The sequence below is a fragment of the Astyanax mexicanus genome, chromosome 11, assembly GCF_023375975.1.
Source record: "Astyanax mexicanus isolate ESR-SI-001 chromosome 11, AstMex3_surface, whole genome shotgun sequence".
NCBI lineage: Eukaryota > Metazoa > Chordata > Actinopteri > Characiformes > Acestrorhamphidae > Astyanax > Astyanax mexicanus.
Window position 1 is genome coordinate 36790518 of NC_064418.1, and position 24483 is coordinate 36815000.

Below are 24483 nucleotides of genomic sequence, written 5' to 3' on the forward strand. Positions count from 1 at the left end.
ACTATTAATATTAGGAACTGGATTTGTGATTTCTACCATTGCTCAAATCAGACATCAGACACATCATGCATTGGCTTTGCTGCAGAGTTGGTATGCAGGGAGGAGGAAAAGAAAAGTGGCTGAGAGAAAATGCGGTGTGTGTGTGTGTGCGAGGTCTAAGCGGCAGTGCTCCTGCCTGAGCTGGGAGAAGAGCGGAGCAGATCTCTCAATTTTCTCCCCTTCACTAATGGTGCCGGGCCACTGCGCTCTAATTGGTAGACATTTCCAGAAATGAAATATGACAACAAAAGATAGCCCCCAATGACAGGTCGGCTTCACGCCGCCCTAACCAGAAGTGACAGCACTTTTTAAATGCCATTTGCAATTGAAGAAATAATTAGAAATATTTTGGCCAGCATAACATCATTTGGACAAGCAATCAATGTTTTTTCCCTCTCCTCATTTCCCCTCTCACCCTCTCTCTCTCTCTCACTATTCTAATTTGCTGCTGTGCAGGTGAACTCCAATCACACTCAGCCGCTCAGCCTCTCTGCTGCTGCTGCGCTGCGTTAGAGGCATGCTGAGTGGAAAGATTTGTGACAAACAAAACAAAGGAAAACTCCTTTCTTATTTTTCTATTCTTTGTTTTTTTACAGCATTTCTTAAGCAAAGTATAAAAAAAAAATTCCAATAGAATAAAAATAATCTGTGTTTGAAAATGTTGAAGCAGACTAATTAGCTGGTTGGGGTGGCTGCTGGGGTGGATGAATTCTGCTTTTCTGCAAAAATGCTTGAAACCTTAAACCAAGCTGTTGCCAAAAACAGAACCCAATGCTGCTCAGGCAAGACTTGTTGCTAAGCTACAATACATCTGGAGAAAAGCACTAAGTGAAAGCTTTGAGAGTGTGTGCGCGAGAGTGCGATCGGGAGTGTGTGTGTGTATGTGAGAGACGAGAGAGAGTAAGAGAGAGAGTAAGAGAGAGAAAGAGAGTGTGTGCGAGTGTGTTTGCCTTCCGCTCCCTGTATGCATGTACTCCATTGTGAGGGAGACGTGGATTTTTTTTTTTCTTTTCGTGAGTGAGTGGCAGCCGGGAAGTTCTTGAACAAATATGAGAGGCCAACCTCGCCCTCTCCTCCTTCTCTCCCTCTCTCTCTCTTTCTTTCTCTCCCCTGTTCCCTCTTTCTTTCTTCTTTCTTTCTCTCTCTCTCTTGTTCTTTTCTCAACAAGAGGAAGAGGCACAAGCACACAAACACACAAGTCCCACTCCAATTACCTGCAGGAGGAGGGATGGAGAGAGAGACAGAGAATGGAGCAAGGAAGAGAGAGAGAAAGAGAGAGTGATGACAGTGAGAGGAAAGAGCAGGTGAGAGTAAAAAAGAGAGAGAAAGTGAGAGACTGGGGCGGAGTAGAGAGGGGCTCTTGGATTTAGGGAGACACTTAAGACAGCAGCTTGGCAGCGTGTAAAAACAGCAGTGGAGCGCGCGAGCCTGGAGCGTTCATTCACTCGGCTCAACACAACGGCTGATTAATTAACAGGGAGCAAAGCACTCCAGCACTCATCCAACCTGCACTAAAAGCTTTTCTTTCTCCATCTATTGATTTATATAATTATTTCGATAGTGAGGCGGCTCCGGGCTTGCCGGCAGAAGAGGTGGAGGATGGAAAAAGGGGGGAAAGGAGGGAGGAACGGGGGACAGAGAAGAAAAGCCCTGGCTGTGGTACACTTAGGCTTGTTTTGGCACGGAGAAATCTTTCGGCGCTCTCTGGGCGCACAATGGTGGCTGATGGGCTGGATGAGGGAACCCAGCTGACCTGCAGAGTGGTGGTTGATGGATGCGTGCTGGGTGTACAGTGTAGAACCCGCTGGTCGGCTGATCACGATTGGCTGGGTGTTGCTGGGTTTGTTCGGGGGAGCCTGGGGGGGGTTATTGTTCATGGGCATGTACAGAACACCAGTTGCTATAGTGGGCTTGAGTGAGGCCTACAGCTTTCTTTCTTTCTTTCTTTTCTTTTCCTTTCCTTTCCTTTCTTTTTTTATCAGTCTATTTCTCTTCAATCTTTGCCAAATGTAAGGAGGGTCTACAGAGATGGAACACCACAGGTCCTCTCTCTCTTTCTTTTTCTCTCTCTTTCCTTAAGTCACCCTGCACAATAACAACCTCCATACCCCACCCAACACACCCCTTCTTCTCTTCTTCTTCACTTCATCTTCACTTCATCTCCCAGGCTTCTCTCTCTCTAGAGGAAGAATGATTAGTTTTTAATTGGAGCAGAGCAACGCTCAGGAGGCCCACAGTAGAGTAGTTCGAGTACGACGACGACTATTTTTTATTTTTTTTTATGTTTTATTCCAGGAAGAAGAAGAAAAAAAAAAAAGCCCAAGCTCTCGAGAGCCGCTAGCTCTCAGCCCCCCTCCCGGCGTCCACAGCTGAGGGCTCTGGCCCCCGTCTCTCGCTCTTTCCCACAGGAAGAGTGCCTCAAGAGCCCCGCTCTTTTCAACCTGCACGCCCTCCAGATCGCCCGCTCTTCAGCCCTGGCTCTCAGATGAAAGGGAAGATGGAGAGGCAGAAAACAAGGGCTGTGAGGTGGAGCGGCTGGCCGCAGAGTGCTCAGAGTGGAGAATAAAAGCGAGGCTTTGTGGGCGCAGGCTGGGCCTGGTAGCGTCCAGCTCGGAGAATGAAGCGAGAGAGAGAGAGTGGAGAGGCTGAGGAGACCTGGTCACATACATTTACTAATTAAAGGAGAGCAGTCTGGAGACGGCTGCTGGGGGGGTCTTTTATATATATATATATTCAATGGCAACATGTAAAACTGTGCAAAGAAAAGGAACTGTAATTTCATCTCAAATCAAAGCAAAGCATTACAACCTGGAACCAACTGCCTGGCTAAATACAATTTTTTTTTTTTTACAAAAATGTTCCAAAGCCTGATTTGTTTCACTGTTGCACATACTTTACATATCCTGCATGGTACAGCGTACCAGACCCAGGCCTGCTTGAAGAGGTGGGTTTTAGGCATGGTTCAGTATGTATACAGCTCTTAATTACAAAAAAAAATAAGAGACCACTTCAGATTTTGAATCAGTTTCTCTGATTTTGCTATTTATAGATATATGTTTGAGTAAAATGAACATTGTTGTTTTATTCTATAAACTACAGACAATAACAGACTCTCAAATTCCAAATAAAAATATTGTCATTTAGAGCATTTTTTTTTTGCAGAAAATGAGAAGTGGCTGAAAGAAAAAAAAAAAAGATGCAGAACTTTCAGACCTCAGATAATGCAAATAAAACATGTTCATATTACTAAAAAAAAAGGTTTTAAGAGTTCAGAAATCAATATTTGATGGAATAACCCTGTTTTTTAATCACAGTTTTTCATGCATCTTGGCATGTTCTCCTCCACCAGTCTTACACACTGCTTTTGGATAACATTCCTTTGAAACTCAAGCAGTTCAGCTTGGTTTGGTGGCTTGTGATCATCCATCTTCCTCTTGATTATGTTCCAGAGGTTTTCAATTTGGTAAAATCAAAGAGACTCATAATTTTAAAGTGGTCTCTTATTTTTTTTCCCCACAGAGTTATATAGTGTGATCGCTAAGCACCCTCAAGCAACAAACTCCAGCCTCTGTAGAAAAAAAATATTCGTTTTAGTTACATATCTTTAGACGGGTAGTCTAAAGTTCTGTGATTCACCCCTAAAGGACATGCTATACAACAAAGGTGAGCGAACAGCCATTAAATGTCAGAGAAGCATGTTGCCTGACCTGAAAAATAATGCATGATTTTATATAAATATTACTTATGTTGAATTGTGAGCGTTTTCTTGCCTGCTTCACCAAAGTAACACAGTGCAGTTAGCACCATGCCAAACCCAGTGTGTTAATGATAGAGACGCCATAATACATTTTACAAGTATGTGGCACATCAAAATGAAGTTGCCATTTTAAAGTAAAATGCTACATAATGCTGTTGCTGAGATTTATACAATTAAGCTGACAGACTTTAACAAATGCTATATTGAGCAGCGCTAATAGCTTTAACCTTAGCCTTAAAATAGCCTTAAAAGCAATATCTGCAGAAAGATTCTGACAACCTTGAGAACTTCCACCTTCTGAAGGTTAGCCAGTGCAAGGTTAAAAACTGCACGTCCTTTATCTGCCGTGACGTCACAGCAACGGGGCTGACAGACCACCACTGATTTCACATGAGTCACCTGAGCAGAGCTTCCAAGAAAATCCAGGCTGCCAAAACTACAAGTCCATCAACAGGTGTTTGAGGCAACATAAGGTCGCGAGTTTCAGATCAAACATCTCCAGCTCTGCTGCTGGTAGGATGTGCTCCTGCAGAGTTAGCTTCCTACGCTAACACACCTTGTTCCAGAAATCAGAGCCTCGGCTTACTCTGATTAGGCGTGGATCAGGGGTGCTCGGTCAGGGCTGGAAATAAATTCCGCAGGAGAGCGGATCTCGGAGCTGGAGAGAGACGGGTTGCCCGGCTTAAAAGGAATAGTTTGGCATGAAATCAGATTTACACAGTGTTTCCTCTTGATCAGCTAAGACTTGTTTGGTGAGTGAAGCCTGCTTTCTCAGTTTTGCGCTGAAGCTAAAAGGCTGTTACAGCTTTCAGGGAAAACATGAGCATTAAACGCTTGAGTAAAACCATGTTGAGCTGATAAGTACTGTAGTGTTTTTTAACACGGTTTGATACATTGTTATATATAAACATGGACAAAAGTACACTGGATAGCTGAAAGCATGAGTCGTGCTTATAATAGCCTTGTCCAAATACACTCAAACGTATTATTATTATTTTTTTTTATTTTATTTTGGCCTCTGTTAATGGAGCATTTTGAAAATGCTCTCAAAGGTTGATATTTTTGAAAATTCTCTGTTTTCAGAGTTGAGTCGGGCAAAACTCTTTAGTGCCTATATAGTGCGATTTATCATTTATAAAACATCTACATCTATAGATAGCACTAGATTTTAGATTTACATGGATAAATAATGTTCTATTACAACTATATAATGCCCTGATTAGATTTAGAATCTGTAAAGTTGTTATTATTTAATACATTGTTAAAAGTATAGGTTCCTTTGGGGATTTTTTTTTTCATTTAAAACTGTGTTGGAACCTCTTAAGGTGCTTTAGGGCACCATACTGCATTTTTCGGATAAATAAAATTAAAATTAAAAGGTGCATTAAGTCAACCCTAGTAAGGATGCCTATATCGAAGTGAGCAAGAGTGTCACTATGTTTCCCTTTTAATGGGGAAGTTGGGGAAAGCACCTAAGTAAACAATTTTATAATTCATCATCATCAAAAAAAAAAAAAAAAGTTTTCTTTCAAGTAAAACAAGATCTGGATGTTAATCTACACAGACCTTTAATTTGGGTGAGTATAGCGCTTCCGTTTATTTACAGTAAGCTTAGATGTCCAATAATTTGTCTAAGGGTACGTTTCTTTTAGTAAAGTTTCTCCAGCACTAAGGCTGGGTGCAGCAGTATTAGCATTAGCCCCCAATTTATAGTCTGAAAAATACGGTACTTTTTTAAACAAAAATCTTTTTTTTTCTTAAAATGCATTAAAGGGTTTAAATGGATTCAAATGGAAGAATCCCAATATTTACATTTGAAGAAATGTAAGTACTTTTTAATACAAGATTAAAATTCAGTGTTTTTTCCTTCTTTGTCTTGTTTTGATGTTTGACACCATACAGGACAAAAATTCTTATATAAACATTATTATCTCTGAACGGACAAAAATATGGAGGGTTACACACCTGGATACATGGATGTAGCCTTTGTTGAATTATTTATAGATTTTTTTTTCTGCTGACACATTTACACCACTTTTACACCTGCTCATTTCATGTGTATTCTTGAGTATCAGGAGGACATCTGGATAAAGCCAAGCCCCAAAAAGTGCAAGTGTACTCAAAACAAAGACAAATTAAAAACAGACATGAATTGGATCACTCAAAGCTCTTCAGGAGGTAATACAAATCGTGATCCACGTTATTGCAACCCTTTTTCTTAAACAACCAAAACTCCCTTAGGTACAAATGAAACACCAGTGATAAGTGCTGTGCAATGAGCAATCGGATTTCAATCTGAAATTTCTAACCGGAGAAATGTTGAATGTTTGCAGCCAACAAAACCTTGGGGGGGTTTTTAAAACATTTCTTATTGTTGTTCGTCTCGCTGCCTGACAGTGCTGTTAGCCAATCAGAGGCGATATGTTTGCATGTATGAATATTCATGAGCAAGAGCCGAATCCTATTGGTTCTCCTGGCCCACTCCTCCACCAAACTAAAGCAGTATTATATAGGATCACTGGAGCACTTTTTTTATTTTACAAAAAAACAGCTCACATGGCATTCGTTCATACTACAGACCACAACTAGAATTTTTTTAAATTTATGAAAAAACGATGAAATGAGATTTTAAGATGCTGGTGTAAACAGCGCAATGTTCTCCACATGCAGTTATGCTCCTTCCTGGTCAAATCCAACATTATTATTTATCATGCTAAAATATGAGCTAATTTATTCCCATAATTTCAGATGTAAAAAACAAAACTGCAAAGCGTGATGAAGTGCCGGAACTGAGCAGAGCACAGAATTTTATAACAATTAATGACTCTCTACCTCGCTGGCCCATGAGATAGCAGCAGGGTTGAGTGGCCTTTTTTATGACAGTTGCGTGCAGCAGACTGTGCTAAATTGCTGGCCTTTCAAAATAACTTGCCTTCTTTAATGGCTCTCGCTGGCTGGTATTAAATCATACGGCCTCTTTGCGGCACGGCGGCTCTCTCGTTTAGCAGACCGCTCGAGCGCCGCGGTGGTGCTAGCGCCGGCGTCAATGATGTATAGCTAATTCATCACGCTACGTCAACATGTCTTCCAGCATCGCATCAGCAGCCTTTCAGCAAATCCAGCCGCTAAACTTCACAGAGCGAGGGGAGAGGAATTAATATGCAGCATGAAACACGCACAGCTCACCTCCTCACACCTGCGCGACAGCTGAGGAAATTAGTCAGGTTTTGTTCATCCGAAGTGGCAGACCGTGTGTCATGCGCTTTAAGCTAAAGTCACTCATGGCTGGTGTGGGGAACAGTGTGTGAGCAGTGTGTGCGTGCTATTTATTGCACTCAGCTCCAGTCTGAGATGGTCATAAATGGAGGAACAGATCCGGAGGTCTAGCGCTGCATCTCAGACACTCATCGTACTCTCAGGTTTTTTTTATAACTGATGATGGAAAAGTTGTGTGAGCAAGAGCAAGTCCGTGTGTGTGTGTATATATATACTAAATTGAGACCATACAGAAAGTTTTTTCACTCTCCTCATCTCAAAGAAAAATATTTTGGAGTGTTCACTTTTGTGGCTGACCTACTGACATACTGCTTTTACCATCAACTATCAATTTCCAAACACTAACTAATGGAAAAGCTTTCTAAAACCAACTAGACAAGCTAATAGAACATCAAAGACATTGTTTACCGTATTTTTCACACTATAAGGCGCCACTTAAAATCCTTTAATTTTTACAAAAATCCTCAGTGTGCCTTATAATCCAGGTTGTAATAAGCAGTAAAGACACTTTGCTGAAGTACAGGGTCATACAGAAGTTTCAGTTTAGTTCTCCAGCAATATTAGCATTAGCCACTAAGCACTAGCTCCTTTACACTCTCAGAGGTGAGCATTATCAGCCGGTAGCCTGCTGCTAACCCTGGCTAGCACTGCTGGAGCAGCATTAGCATTAGCCCCTAACCAAGCTAAGCGCTAGCTCTTTCGCAGTCCAGAGGTGAGTATATCTGACTGTAGCCTGCATATTTACAGTGTTAAAACAAGCTACATGGCAGGTACCGCTAGCTAATATTGCTCTGGCTTACTGGAACACTTAGGGTTTCTCAGTGTAGCGTGGTCAGGTGGCATTAGCCGCTAACCGTGGCTAGCGCTAGCGGTTAGCTGCTAATACTAAGTGCGAAAAATGTGGTATAATGTTCTGGAGTCCTCCTGTGGTAAAAACTTTTAAAACCTGAATTCAAGTTCCCGCAACGCTCAACATGACTTCTGTTAACAGATTAAATCCTGCCCTCAACCAAAATGAGCCATCAGCTTGCTAGTTATGCCTTTAGCGGAGGACGATTGGAAAATATTACTATTGCATGTATTAAATCAGATTTTATCAGTGATTTAAAAAATATTTTTTTAACTGTTTTGACCTAAGGTTTCAATTATTTTGCCATTCACTAGAAGAGGTGTCCACAAACATTTGGACAAATAGACAAAACATCTTTTCCTTACAAAAAGGTCATCATATGTGAAACCACATGTTCCCATGTGATAATGCATGTGATAACCTAGTTAACCAATACGCATGAGGTCAATTCACGCACAAAAGCCCTTTCATCTATGATTTTAGGTGTGTGAGTGTGTGTGTTTGAGTGTGATGATCTCTATACTGTATATGTGTATGCAGGCAGAGCACTGACCTGTCTGCTGCATGTGGTGGTGGACCTCTTTTGTTGACTTTAGCGTAAAGGCCGCTGAGAGGGTCTTCTGCGGATGGTTCTGGGCTGTGAGAGGGCGGCTGTGTCGGTCGCTGTGGAGATGGGCTGTGGTTCCCATAAAGAGGCTGAGACGGGCTCACGCGGTCTCTAAAGTTGTTGATACGGGCGTAGTTGGGGTCCGCATCATCATCCTCCACATCAGGAGGAGCAAAACGATCTCGAGCCTGACGGTCTCTCAGCTCCTGATGCTTAGCTTCAATCCTGCAGAACAGGAAAAGAGAATAAACTACACAAAACCTTCACCATGTTACATGCTCTGTAAAAAAAAAAAAAAAAAAGAAAGAAAGAAAAAAAAAGAGAGAATGAGAGAAAAGTGAACCTTTTACCTTTCTCGCTCTTCTTTCATCCTCTCCAACTCTTCCTCACTCAGTATTTCTGAAGATTGCTTGGACATATTCAGCTTAGTCTCTCCTTTACTTTTCTCTTCCTTCTTCTTTCCAAACCTGAACAACAGAGAGATGTATTCATTTATATATTCATTCCAGTATTCATTCATTTATACTGTTTTTGTTGTGTATTGTTGAGCAATACCAAGAGCAGTTTGGTACAGTGCAGTTTGGTACACCTAAAGCTATGTGTTTTGAGAGGAGCTGACAGAGAGCAGCATGGGTGAGGGTGTGTCTCATAGAATGCATCATCTCTGCTCCATTGAGCAGCTCACACACCAAACTCCATTTCTACAGCTCACGCGAGACCATTTCTCATGTGTACTGGTGCTTCCCAGCCTGCGTCTCACTGTTACTCAAACACGAACATACACACCACATAACATACTACACACCTACTTAGTAGAGTGTGTAGTAGAGAGGAATCACACAGAGAGCCTCTCACAGTACACACACACACACCACACAAACTCAAGTGCGCACACTTTCACCTGAGTGAATTCTGATTGCATTCAGTGACGAGTGTGCTAGTGACGTCAGGATGCTAGACAATGATGATGATTACCATCCCACTTCATGATCAACCTCATCTCCTGACTTCATTCCAAAAACAGGTCAAACTGTGCACCATCATTCAAGAGACACTTTATCTAACAAACCTGGTTATTAGGAACGGTGCCAACTTTGGAAAGTCCTATTCTATTGGCAATACACCATCTTCAGGGGGTGTAGGTGTTTTTGATCATTTGTACATTAGTTTCAGCAATACATGCAGTTTAAAGTAGTCAACTACATTCCATTCATTATAAGGTGTGTCCACCAACATATGAACATGCATAGTTAAATCTAATATCAATGTCATGACCACACCCAACGCCCACTATGGGAAGCATGTTAAACAGCACATGCTGCATGAACGTGTTCTCACAACATGCACATGTTCTGAGAACAGCACTGACTGTAAGAGGCTCTTCATTTTCTGCTGTTTTTCAGCTCAGCAGGTAGATCTCATTAAATGAAACATATCAAGAAAACATAATTACAGGCTCAGCCACTGATAATGACAGAGAAAGAGAGAGAAAAAAAAAAAAATGATGGTTGGCACATGCAGTGCGATTTTTTGGGCTTGTCAAAAGCAGACACTAGCGGAGCACAGCATGAGCTAAAAAGAGAAAATGACTGATTACACAGTGCGCTGAGACTTCCCCAAATTCATCCACAGACACTATTAATAAACAAATCAGACTAATGATTACTTTTTAAACTTCTTTGCCGCTGTGATTCAATTATGTAGTATATGCCTTTATCACTTTTCTTTTTCTTTTTTTTTGCTGATCGGTCATTGTGTTTCTTTGCATGCTTGCTGACATATAGAGGCTTTGCCCAATATGTTTAACCATTCACACAATTACCAATGCATTAAAAACTGCACCTCCATACACACCTGGATTTTCATTACTGCATTTTTACACTATAGGGCAAACCGGATTTTAAGGTGCACCATCAATAAACGTCTATTTTCTGCTTTAATTTCATACATAAAGCGCACTGGATTATGTAAATAAGGTCAAATGAACTGTGCTGCTATGATCTCAGGATGTTCTGTATGAGTCTCTTAAGATTTAATGAGTTAAAGGAAAGGACGGGGTGCTGTACGGATGGATCTTCACACATCTTTTAAAAAGGGTCTGTGACACATATAGTGGCTTGCAAAAGTATTCATACCCCTTGAACTTCCATTAACCATCAATAAACGTCTATTTTCTGCTCTAATTTCATACATAAAGCGCACTGGATTATGTAAATAAGGTCAAATGAACTGTGCTGCTATGATCTCAGGATGTTCTTTATGAGTCACTAAGGATTTCCTGAGTTAAAGTAAAGGACAGGGTGCTGTACGGATCGTCACATATCTTTTAAAGGGTCTGTGACACAGTGTGGCTTGCAAAAGTATCCATACCCCTTGAACTTCCATATTTTCATATTTTGTCGAATTACAACCAAAAACAAAGTTATTTTATTGGAATTTAATGTAAAAGATCAACACAAAGTGGTATACAATTGTGAAGTGGAAAGAAAATTAATTAATTCAAATAATTAAAAAAAAAATAAAAAGTGTGGTGTGAAAATGTATTCAGCCCCCTTTGTATTCAGTTGCATTCAGAAGTTGCCTGATGACGGCTAATGACTAAAAAGAGTCCACCTGTGTGTAATCTAATCTCAGTACAAATACAGCTGCTCTGTGACGGCCTCAGAGGTCGGTTAAGAGAATATTGGGGAGTAAACAGCATCATGAAGTCCAAAGAACACACCAGGCAGGTCAGGAATAAGGTAACGCAGAAGCAGTGTAAAGCAGGCTTAATATATAAAAAGATTTCCCAAGCTTTAACAATCTCACGGAGCACTGTTTAATCCATTATCCGAAAATGGAAAGATTATGGCACGACTGTAAACCTACCAAGACAAGGTCGTCCACCTAAACTTACAGGCCGGACAAGGAGAGAACTGATCAGAGATATAGCAAAGAGACTCATGGTGACTCTGGACGAAATGCAGAGATCCACAGCTCAGGTGGGGGAATCTGTCCACAGGACAACTATTAGTCATGCACTGAACAAATGTGGTCTTCATGGAAGAGTAGCAAGAAGAAAGCCATTGTTAAAAGAAAACCATAAGAAGTCCCCTGGGTACACAGCTAACATGTGGAACAAGGTGTGGAACAAGGTGCTTTGGGCAGATGAGTCCAAAATCTAACATCAATAAGATGAACAACAACTTCACCAATGGAACTGCCACAACTACAATAAATACAGACTGATATACAGACCCCCCCTCCCCCCCTCCCCCCAATACTAAACAAGCAAAAAATGGTTTTAAAGCAATTATTTATTAGGTAATATATACACCATTCACAAACACACAAATGCAGTCATAATAACAGGCCTAATGTAAATGGTATTACCTGAGCCCCTGACAGAAGGAGTGCAGATTTAGAGTAAACCAGGAGGCAGAAATCTGATTCTAGATCAGCAGTGCTGCTCTTTTTACGCAGTCAGGCCTTGGGCAGTAAGGAGAGCTGATTCACTCTCGTCTCTGCCTCCAGGTCAGTCTGTCCGGGTCTTATCAGCTGCTGGAAATCTGCCCACAACTTTTCCTCCTGTTCAGCTTCCCCTTACTCACACAGGATGAATCACTCTCCAGACCTCCATCCATCTCCAAACAACATCCATACAACAAGAGTTATGCTGCCAAGGCGCTGACTGAAAGTGCCAATAGGAAGAGCCTGTTTTCCCCAAACACACTTAAGAGAGTGAGCAGATCTGAGAGCAGAGGATATGACCATCCGCAGACCATTTGTTGTTGTGAGTGGTGGACAGCATGCACAATACTAAACACTGGCAGGGAGAGATTAGACCAAGGCTGTAGTGTATGAAGCTGAGACTAGGATTTGATATTTTCAATTCTTGAAAAACACTCAAAGTGAGGAACAGCAACAGGAGCTCCTCAGATAAAGTGCTGTTCTCATTTCTCTTCATGTAGGACAGAGCTGAGCTACTGTCACTCCTGTATGTTAGCTTGTTATGCTAACTGGCTAGAGTTAGCTGGCGAGCTGTGTCAGTGTGCTTCTTTGCTGATGCTTTTCTACACAGCGCTCTGCAGCATATCTAGGGATATGGCAGTGTGTGAAAAATGCATACCGGTTTTAAATTCCCTTAAGGTATACCAGATAAACCGGTATACCGCCCAGCACTACTCAAAACACAAACACACACACCCCATAGAGAGTGGCCAAATGAATCATTACACAGCGACTGCTGTGGTGGTTAAGCTCCACATCCAGAATGATCACAGTGAGGGAATAATTAGGAGGCTGTTCTTTTGACTACAAACAGAACAATCACAGAGAGAATACACAGCTCACTCAGGATCTAAGCAACATGAATTACAATTAAACCTGTCCAGTGTGTACACAGGTAATGAATAAACAACTGTCCTTTGTACTTTTTACTGTGTGTGTGTGTGTGTGTGTGTGTGCACACGTGTGTATTTGTGTGTGTGAGAGTCTCAGGGGCAGAGTTATTATACAATAAACAAACAAACAAACAGAAATTTCAAACTATATTAAACTATTATTTTTATAAAGGCTTACTTGCCTTTATATATAAAAAATAAATAAATAAAGGCCACTGTCACATAAAACACAGTATCGCTTTTTCTTTTGTAATATAATGTTGAGTTGAAACGTGTGAAACGACCAACCTTTGAATAAAACAGTAATTGAGAACATTTTTCCAAAATTGTTAATGGAATGTAATCTAAACCTTTTTACTATACTTTAAAGGTTTATTAATTGGACCTGGATCTGCTATAGTTTGGAATAGCTCTGCTAAAGGTCTATCAGGTATGTTTTGCTGTTTCACTTGACCACATATACTGTAATTTCTGCAAGTTGAACTGTCAACCTAGACAGTCAGGAAAGCCTCCCCACACAAGATATAACATCAGCAGTATTAAAAGCATAGTAAAAGCATTGTATCTATTTGTGTGTCATTAAATCATTGCATGTGTGTGAAACACAGCACTGTCAAACTTCTATCTGGGGACATGGCATTTTCATGGTGTTTGGATTAGAGCTGGGAGATTGATCGATTTTATCGATTAATTCGAATTTTCAGTTAAGGACGATGTGTTTTTATGAAAATCGGTTTTCTCTGAGTTTTAATTTTCACCACTGACACTACCCTGGGCTTAGCCCCGCCCCTCTCTCCCGCACACAGCCCCGCCTGTCACTCCCCTCCTCCACAGTGTCTGCTTCTTTGTAAAAAGCTATTCAACAATTTGTCTATAATAGGTTTTAAAATAAAGAAAACTTAAGAAAGCTAAAAAAAAAAACTTAATATAATAAAAAAACTGTTCTTATAATAACATTTACCAACATGGCAAAAAACTGATTTATGTAATTTACGTAAAAATAAAGATATTTTGAGACGTGACTGCCTATTTAAAAAGCAACAGAAGTTGTTCATTTGTTGAAGTTTATTTGTATCATTTCTAACATATTTAGAGTGTTTTTACTCACTTTTTTCTCTCTCACAATGTTAATCCTTTACAGCTTCAAAAACATGTATTATGCAAATTAGGTGATGGCGTCATTTAGGAGATTTTATTAGGGTAAATCGAATAAAAAAATAAAAAAATAAAAAAAAACGAAGATTTTTATTTTTTTGGGCCATATCGCCCAGCTCTAGTTTGGATGCACAAAATACAGTTTAGTACAAAGTATAGTTGAGATTAGGGATGCAATGGTCCTCTGTATTTTATCGAACCGTTCGGTTCAGCCAGTAACAGAGCGAACGACAACCACAGCAAACAGCAAGGGGCTGCTGAGCGCATGCTGGGGGTGGGGGGTGGGGGGTTGTCTTTGCTCCACGAGGCAACACTGTGTGTTTTTTTTAAACCTGCTGGTGTGTTTCTCCCTCCCCCGCCCTGCTCCTCTGTCCAGCCCAACCTTTCTACAGAAAAAAGAGAATTTTTATTTGAGTTTGCTAATCCCCTGTCTGGTTCTGGTCCTTATCTGGCTCGCTGGTGACAAAACTTGAATGTTTTATTTGTGGTTATTGATTGGACACATTCTGTGTATTGGCCAATAACCAGGACTGCTTAGGACCCGGGGGAGCGTGTCTCTCCACAACCATGCAGCAACCAATGAGATTTTTTCTGAATTTACCAACAGCGAAGATTTGAGGGATAATTAAACAAAACTTTCTCAGCTGCGTGATCATGACGAGTGAACGCGAAATGGAGAAAAGGAATTTTGAGGAGGTGCCGTCATCTTATAAATCCACTGTTTGGGACCATTTTGACAGTCAGCAGATAAAGTCAAGTGTGATATTAGTTGCCTGTGTTCCTGGCTGCTCCTTTTTTATAATAAATGTGAATTGAATTATTTTGGTGAATGGTCCATGTTACTACACCTTTAACTTTTTTAATTTAGATTTCTTATAAAATCATGCAATAATCTGCTATTTATGATTTTTTAAACCAAGCTACTACACACTGTTACTAAACAGCCTGTTGCGGTCTCAAATATTTCTCATTTTCATTTCCCACACTTTCAACAGCCATAATTTACTGTACTGCACAGTATGTGAGTAGTATTTGAGTTAAATATAGACTCAAAGATGTTCCCCACAACAGTAATCAGCACTGCGTGATTATCCATATGTACACAACTTACATTCCACACAACACAAAACAATCATTTATATATATACACTAACACACATTCACACACACACACACACACACACACACTGTCTCCTGCATTTGACCTCGGCTGTGCATATGCACAGAGTATCCACACCACTCTCATAACTTAATTACTATATTTATCTCATTAGACAGAAGCTATTTCATCGTGGTGTTTGGCATGCGACCACAGCACACCCATTCAGCTCGCTCATTAAGAGCAGTGCATCTGCGGCCTGAATGCTAAACACTGCTGCAACTCCAGCCTAAACCAAGCCAGCGCATGCAGACATATAATATCAATATTATACATATAATATCAATATTACGCATGTCAATACACGAGATCTTGGTGAAAATGATCACGTACACAAGTGTACACACTCTCCAACACAAGGACCCGGTCAGGCATGAGCATGGAGACACCTCGGCTCGATAATGCCACAAAGACAAACATGGGTTTTCCGACAATACCCCATTAAAGTCAATTGGCTTGACGTGAATAAGACAGAATCAATCGCTGACACGCGTCTGAGCAGCTAAGACGACACGTTACACACACAGACGTGAGCGTTCGCTTAATTATGAGTGTGTGAGACGCGAGGCTGGGCCGGGTACCCTTCACAGAGCGGCGTCTCTTTTAAACAAACTCTCTGACACTAAGCCCAGAGCCTGAGGAGCGGCTGCTATCAAAAACGGAGGCTGAGCGAAGTCGAGCAAATGGATAAATAAAGGCAATAATTAGGCTGTCACAAGAGGCCCTGCCGCCAGCTCCAGCGCTTCAGAGCAAAACCTTCAAACACCATCACACACTGTCAGTTAACCAGAGAGAGAGAGAGAGAGAGAGAGAGAGAGAGAGAGAGAGAGGTGGAGAAAGGGAAAGGCGAGAGATAAAATGAATATAGAGAGATAAAATTAATATATATATGAGAGAGAGAAAGTGAGGGATGCAGAGAAAAGGAGAAGGGGAGATAAAAAGAAATAGAGAGAGAGAAAGAGAGAGAGGCAGAGATGTGACCTAATTAAATTCAGAATGAAGTGAGCAGGTTCAAGAAGAACGATAAATGTTAGTTACTGATACGTTTGTGATGTCCAGACATGCAAATCCGATCTGATCACTAGCAAATAACAGTGTGAACTGTCCTCTCAATGGATCTGATCTGATTTGCCTAACCTTAAACAACCTTTAAACAGGGATGCAATTGTGAGGCTTAAAACTGATTTCACTTAAAGACAAAATTACTGCAAAAAATGATAAATATTTTTTTTAAATGGGAGAGAGAGCGCATGAGAGGTACAGGAAGAATGAGTGAGAGAGAGAGAGAGTAAAAGATACACAAAGAAAGAGAGACATAGGGAGACTCATGAGTCGAGTTTTCATCCAAATGTTTATAAATCCAAATAAATTAACAATTACAAAATTTCATTAGGGATTTCATTATTATATACATATGTATATATATACATTATATACAGGTGTTTCTTCTACTACAGTTAAGCAAAATGACTTTAGATATATCATAGGCTACGGTACTGATTAGAAGCAGCCTTGAAACAAACCAAATTAAGAGATTTAACTCATGATTCTGACATATCAAAATCATCTTTACAGCCATTCGCAGAATTTTGATAGCTGTTGATGAACAGGACAAGCAGTGGCCCACTTACCTAATGCTGCAATCTCTGTGCCACCGTGAAAACACCCACAAAACCTTAAGGGAGTACAAACACTCCAGACAGTTCTGAAGTAGCAGCACATTTTCGACATGAACAGACCTACAGTCAGAAACCATATGAAGTCCAACACACATCTGGAGGTGTTTTAAAATGTGATTACAATTAGATCTGTACAGATGTGTCTCAATCACGATACTTTTAAATCATACAAATGTTTAAATCATATTTCAACATGTCCTTTGCATCAATTGCGATGTGACCTATGTGACCTTTCTTCACACCTATAGACTGAAGGAAGTGAGCTGGTTCAAGAAGAACGACAAATGTTAGTTACTGATTTGCCACTGGTTTGTGATATCCGAACATGCAAATCCGATCTAATCACTAGCAAATTACAGTGTGAACAGTCATCTCAATGGATCTGATTTGAGAAACAGATCTGATTTGTCTGCAGTCTGACCATAACCTTAAACAACCTTTGAACAGGGATGCTAATGTGGGGCTTAAAACAGATTTCAGATAAAGACAAAACTACAGCAAAAAAATCATAATAAAATAATAATAATAAAAATGTGAATGAGGAAAAATACAGGAATACAATGAGGTAAATAGAATAGAATTTGGGAAAAGTAAAATGGATTTTTAGAGGGCTCTATGAGAGAGAATAGAAAGACAGAGGATATGAGTGTGTGTGTGTGTCCTGCACGCTGCTTTATGCTCCCATACTGAGATGTGCGTCTCTGGTCATCCTGTGAGCTCTTTCATGTTTCACTAATATAATCTGGGGCTCGTTACGCTGCGTACTGTAATGGATTGTCGTGATTATCTGTAAAATTGACTAACAGAGGAGTCAAGTGGAGCGGCTGATTGTTGAGGGGTGTTAAATTTCTCACATCACTCCCCGTCTGAGCTCAGCTCTACAGGAGCTGTATACCCACGGAGTCCCCAGCCTGGGCCTATTACACGCACACTTACTAACACACACACACACACACACACATGAACACACACCTCTGTTCTCTACATAAATTCTCCTGAACTCTCTTTACACACTCACACATTTCTTTACATGCCTTCATTCTTTCTGTCCTGTCCAGTTTTTGTCTCTCTGATCTATTCTCTCCATCATCCCAGCTGTATAATAACTTTATGACACTGTAATAGATGTGTCATGTATTCAGCAGGCAGGAACTATGAAATCTTACGATTTTCTCTCTCTCTCTCTCTCTCTCTCGCTCGCTCGCTCGTTCTGTCTCTATGGATGTGCCCTAGGCAAATCTATATCCTACAAAGATTCCTCTCACTCTCCTTAAGGGAAGAATAAGAAAAGAGAAGAAATCATTCTTTTTATTTTAAATGAGTTTTTCTTTCTTTTCTTTCTCACATTTAGAAACACTCAGAACATGGGGTTATACAGCCATGAACAAGTGAGCCTCTAAACCCAGGGGAACGAAGAGTTGGCAGGGTAAAGTCTTAAAAATCTACTGTACACTAGGACTGGGCAAAGTACCGGTTTATACAGTATACCGGAGGGGAATTTAGAACCGGTAAGCAGTTTTTACATACCGCCATACCACTAGGCGCTGCAGAGCGCTTTGTAGAACAGCACCACCAAAAAAGCACAGTAGCAGAGCTCCCTAGCTAACGCCAGCCAGTTAGCATAAAAAGTCAACACATTGTAGTTCAGTTGAGTTCAGTTCTGTGGAGCCTCACGCTGTCCTGCCTGGAGAGACAGGAAACCTGGAGCTTCTACTGCTGCTCCTTGCAATATGAATAACTATAGCACTGTTTAAAGCAGCACTAGGTAGGATTTTCTTGATTTTTTATCTTTTTAAAGAAGTGCAATTACAGCTTGAAACTCACTGCAGCGCTGCATTGAGGTGTAATAGGAGGAATAGCAGTGCTCTCGTGTCTGTGCCGGAGCTCCTCTGAGCTCAAACCAGACTCTGTACGTTTTCCGAGGCGGCCGCGACCAACGCTCGCGAGAACTGCGACCTGCTTTCCGAGCTTTAGTTCTATAGGTTCTACAAGGACTACTGGTTCATTCTTTACAAACTAACATACAGACACTCTGACAGAAGCTGAAAAAGAGACTGAATATGTCTGTGAAAGCCAGAAAACGAGAAAGAGAAACTAATCCGCCTGAAACATTTATTACACTCTACTGTAGGGGGAGCCCGCGAGCACAAAATCTCAATCCTACCTAGTGGACCTTTAAGTATATTAATACTGTAGCTTGAAGGATAATATTAATACACACTGAACTAAATGTATTTGTTAACTAAAGAATAAGAAAGGAATTGTGATAAACTGATAAACAGCTGCTTAATACTTCAATGCCTCTAATGGCTTTGAATAATAGTATTCAACTATTATTAAACTTGTTTCTTAAATGTGCAATAGAGCTTTTGAGTAATATATTTTAAAATATATACATTTTAAGTATTTTAGGTGCATTTATAGTGTTTATGGAACTATTTAAAATATTTAGTTGTAAAAGTTGTTGGTGTATTTCTTTTTAAGGTCTCTTGTTCATATTCTTCAGCTGTTTTTCTGCTAATAAAGTCTGATTTCTTCATATATTTTGTAATTTTGTGGGACAAAGTAAACAAAATAGTAATCAAAGCCTTAATTTAAGACCTTGATTTTTTATTATAGGTACTTCTACCAGTAGAGAACCTCACAAACCTATATAAAAGCCCAGTCATGCAAAAAAAAAAAAAAAAAATGATGATGATAATAATAATAAAAATAACCGTGAAATCGTCTTGTAAAAAAATAGTAAATCTTGCACAATACTGTGATATACATTTTTGGTTATACCACCCAGCACTACTGTACACAAACAAAAACACACAATACACACACACACACACAGCAGAGGACAGAACACTCCCTCCAGCAGGCCTTTTAGCCAGGCTGATGAATGAGTGTGTGATGTGAATGTAATGGTATATGGGGTGAAGGGATGGTCAAATTAATCTTTAAACTGCTGCACAGAATGAAGAAACAATTACAATTAGAGGCTTGAATAACTACACAAAGCTGCCAGAAACGTGATGCGTGTGAGAAATGAAGCTTAAACTAATGTGTGAAATACAATTAATACAACACTTGTGAGAGTAAAACTTGTAAGTTATGGGCGGTGGGTGTGTTTGATTGTGAATGTGTTTGCTTAACCCTCTCCTTGACAAAGAACAGTAATTTACACAGACATTTACACAGGAAGTATTTAATACTAGATACTTTTGGATGCATGATGGTCTTTGAACATAAAAAAAAGATCTGCATCAAACAGATGATTATATTTGTGTTTTAGGGCACTATTGAGTTTGCAAAACATAAAGGGGAATTCAAACACATTTTTAAATTGTAGTAAACAGAATAGCTCACTACATAAGCTGAATGTGATTATAATCCAAGTTATTTACACTGCCTGGCCAAAAAATAAATAAATACATAATTAAAAAAAAATTGCCACCTCAATTTTTCTAAGCAAATGACCTTGGGTAGATGCTGTAGTTGGTCTGCAGGTTTAGGTTCAGCAACAGTATGTGCTGAAAGAATGAGGTCAGCTGACTACCTGAATATACTGAATATAGACCAGGTTATTCCATCAATGGATTTTTTATTCCCTGATGACACGGGTATATTTCAAGATGACAATGTCAGGATTCATGGAGCTGGAATTGTGAAAGAGTGATTCAGGGAGCATGAGATCATCATTTACACACATGGATTGTTCACCACAGACTCCAGACCTTAACCTCATTGAGAATCTTTGGGATGTGCTGGATGGAGAAGTGCTGCTTTGTGCAGTGGTCAGACTCTACCATCATCAATGCTGCTGCAAGATCTTGGTGAAAAATTAATCCAGCAACACTGGATTGAAATAAATCTTGTGAATCATTGCAGAAGCTTATAAAAACAATGACACAGTGAATCAGATGGTCCAATGGAATATGCTTAAATTGTGTGACTTTTTATTTTATTTTACTATTTTTGAGGAATTAACTAAATTAACTAAACTAAATGAATCCATCATCAAACTACTAAGATGCTTAGATGTTTGCCTGATTTTCAGAAACACTACAAGAGAACTTGACACTGCTGCTAAACACTAAGCTAAATGCGTGTGTGTGTGTGGGGTGTGTGTGTGTGTGTGTGTATGCGGACGCATGTGTGTGTTTAGTTAGTGTATGCTGGGGAGAAGCGCTGTTACAGGACACCTGCAGACCAGCGCAAAGCCTGCCTGCTTTAATTAGCTCTCCCCGCAGCCTCTCCATATTCATTACACACTATTCCACTGAGACAAACACACACACACACACACACTCCGTACACACACACACACTGAAGGGGAAAAAAAAACATACTCTCCTCTTCTTTTTTTTTTTTTTGTTACGAAGATGCTCATGAAAATGTTCAGCAGGGGACAGAGATAAAAGAGAGGAAAAGCAGTTAGCCAATATGTTCTTAGTTTTCTTTGTGTTCTTTGCTTGTGTGAGAATGACGACAAATAAGCAGCAAGGAAATTGAAATTTCTTTTTTTTTTTTTGCATTTCTTCTCTCCCACCTCTCCCTCTTCCTCCTTCTCTCTCTCTCTGTCCTCTTTTCATCAGTGTTTCTCTGACAGAAGAGTCAGATTGCTGCAGGATTCAGAGCCCAAATGAGATTAGCCCCGGCCCGGGTGATGTCACAGCTCTGACCTTTGCGACTGTCCACTGCTCCCGATGGGGAACAGCTGAAATAATGAGAGCTGTTTCCATAGCAGCTTAATAGGTGCCAGTTGTGGAAACGAAGCGAGCCAATCAGGAGACAAAGCAGAGACAGAGCCGGGGCTAAGCACCTTCTCTCGGGCTCGAAAAAAAAAAAAAAAAAAAAACACCCACTTCAGCGACTTAACATTCATGACAAGTCAAACTGTTCACTTGCAAAGGTGCCAGCGGATATGAAGCTGTTTTTGGGGGGGGGGGCCGGGGGGGTTCAGGGGAGGTGAAAGCACACAATAATTGGGCTAGAAAAACACTCAAAACATATCAATGCGATGGATAGACAATGGAGAGTCATCAAATGATTCAGAGTGCTCTGATTGGCAGAGAGGCGCGCTCTGAAGGAGCCGGGGTTGTTCAAACGGCCAATTAGCAGCTGATTCTGATGAATTCATTAGCATGCTCTCCAGTAATTAGAGGAAGCAGGCGAGCAAATGCTGAATATTCAACAGGCGAGCAGACACGGCACAGCACTGCATGTTCCTCCGCTCATTAGCATAAAACACATAGCCGTCTCCGACACACTCGCAAACACACCCATCTGTGCCACAGAGAGGCCACCACACACACTTGCACTCTCACTCACACACACATAAACACACACACTTAAACAAAGCAGCACAAAAAAAACTTTCACCTTCACATACTGTATATAAATAAATAAACTCTTTTTTTTTTTTTTTTTTTTTTTTTTACAGGGCAAAAGCGACAGAGTTACGCCCCGCACCCAAAGGTCTTTAAAACATGAATACATAACACTTATAAAGGGCAAAAATGTTGCTATATAGAAGTGGATACTGTATTTCTGAATCATTAACAGCTTCTCTCAGGTTTATTATTATTCAGAAGAAAAATAAATACAGCTGAAACGATGGAAGACCAGCCTAAACCATAGACCAATACCCACATTTAATCTTCCTCTCCTATAATATAATGATTATTCTCTATTTAATTTATGATTATTACAGCAGAGTTGTACTCGAGAAGAGTCTAAACGCAGAGAAGATAACTTTTAATTAAAATATCCTTATTCTAATCCCTGTGTTTTTTTGTTTTTTTTTGACCAGCGGGATGAGAGGAAGAGAGAGAGAGAGAGAGAGAGAGAGAGAGAGAGCACATTTATTTCTGTCTGACTGCTCTGCACTCTTGTCATGGCTCTCTTTTTTTAAATGAAAAAAAAATCAACAAAATGCAGGTACTCCCTTTTTTTATAAGTTGCAGAATTTACACAGTGATCTAACTGTGCTAGCTAATATTTGAAAGAGAGATTTTGATTGGTGCTGCCTCTGAGTTTGACTCTCTATAGTCCCACCCCCTGCTGAAATAGAGAGTTTGATTGGTGCTGCCTCTGAGTTTTGATCTCTGTAGTCCCACCCACTGCTAAAATAGAGAGTTTGATTGGTTCTGCCTCTAAGTTTGACTCTCTGTCGTCACACCTTCTGCTGAAATAGAGGTTTTGATTGGTGCTGCTCTCTCTGAGTTTTACTCTCTGTGGGCACACCCGCTGCTGAAATAGAGATTTTGATTGGTTCTGCCTTTGCGTTTAACTAATTTCATGCTCTTGAACAAAGTTAAGGGATACTGAAGCGTCTCTTTTGCAGCCCCAGACAATTTTTTTTATTTGTCTTCATTTGTTGTATATATTTTTAATTTATGCAACTGTTCACAATTTCTTAACATCAACAAAGGAAAAAGGGAACATAATATTAATGTAATTAATTGTATAACTAGGCAATCCATCATTTAATTACATAATTGCATTTCAACAGTATAGAAAAATGACAGTAATAACTCTTAGGGTTAAATATAGAGTCTGTTAAAAGTGGGCTCAGGTCAGCAGAGAAGGAGGCATCTTCAGCCCACACCTCCATCACTAGCTCAGATATTGTTATTATAAAAAGTAAAATGGCTGTAATTATGTTCTCTCTCTCTCTCTCTCTCCATTTGGCTGGTGTGCTGCGGCGGGTGGTGGAGGTACAGCTCTCCAGGCCTGCTGGATAATGATGATGAAAGCTAAGGGGAGCAGGGCAGGGGTGGCTTAATGGCATCCTAGGTACAGAACAGAGAGAGAGAGAGAGAGATCCAGACATCCAGATCCAGCACTGCCAGCCCATCTGTTCTGTTCGGTAAGCCAGTCAGGAGGCAGGGGAGCAGGGGGCACAGAGGGTGAGGAACCTGCCATTATAACATCCAGAATCAAACTGATTCACCATCCACCATTCACACACAGCGAGAACCTCACACACACAAAGCTGAGTCATGGAAAGAGAGAGTTAGGAGAAGCCAGAAAAGAGGAAAGAAGAAAGAAAGAAAGTGAAAGAAGAGAGGCAGGGTAGGGTTTGTGTATTAATAAACAATTAATACACAAAATAATAAAATAACATTAAGAAACATGGAAATAAATTCACAGCATAAGAAAAAAATGTAGTGTTACTGAGAGAAAGAGTAAGTAAAAAAAATAAATAAGAAGGGGTCTAATAAAGAATTCAGGCTAAAAATTAAAGTTAAAAAAGAAACAAAGAAAGAAATAGAGAAAGAAAAATAGAAATAAGAAAGAAAGAAAGAAAGAAAGAATAAAAGAAAGAAAGAAAGAAAGAAAGAAAGAGAGGGACAGGGTAGGTAATATAGAAAAATAATACATACAAACCATAGAAAATAGAGGAAAAATACGTTAATAATTTAAAAGAAATTGCAGATAAACACAACTGTAAACAAGAAAGAAAGAAAGAAAGAAAGAAAGAAAGAAATAAGGAAAGAAAGAAAGAAAAAAAGAAAGAACGAAAAAGAAAGAAAAAAGAAAAAAAGAAAGAAAGAAAGAAAGGGACAGGGGACAAATGCAAAAAAAA

The 24483-nt window shown here is 40.0% G+C and overlaps 1 protein-coding gene across 8 annotated transcripts in view; it reads right to left on the reverse strand.

Moving 5' to 3' along the window:
- Nucleotides 1–24483, reverse strand: part of pard3bb (par-3 family cell polarity regulator beta b) — a 367820-nt gene that overhangs the window by 88291 nt on the left and 255046 nt on the right. For all 8 annotated transcript variants that reach the window (XM_022680248.2, XM_022680245.2, XM_022680244.2 and 5 more), the window contains 2 exons: nucleotides 8880–8996; nucleotides 8476–8754 (listed from right to left, as the gene is read on the reverse strand). In XM_022680248.2, the coding sequence (XP_022535969.2) occupies nucleotides 8476–8754; nucleotides 8880–8996 (396 nt within the window). The remainder of the gene's footprint in view (nucleotides 1–8475; nucleotides 8755–8879; nucleotides 8997–24483) is intronic.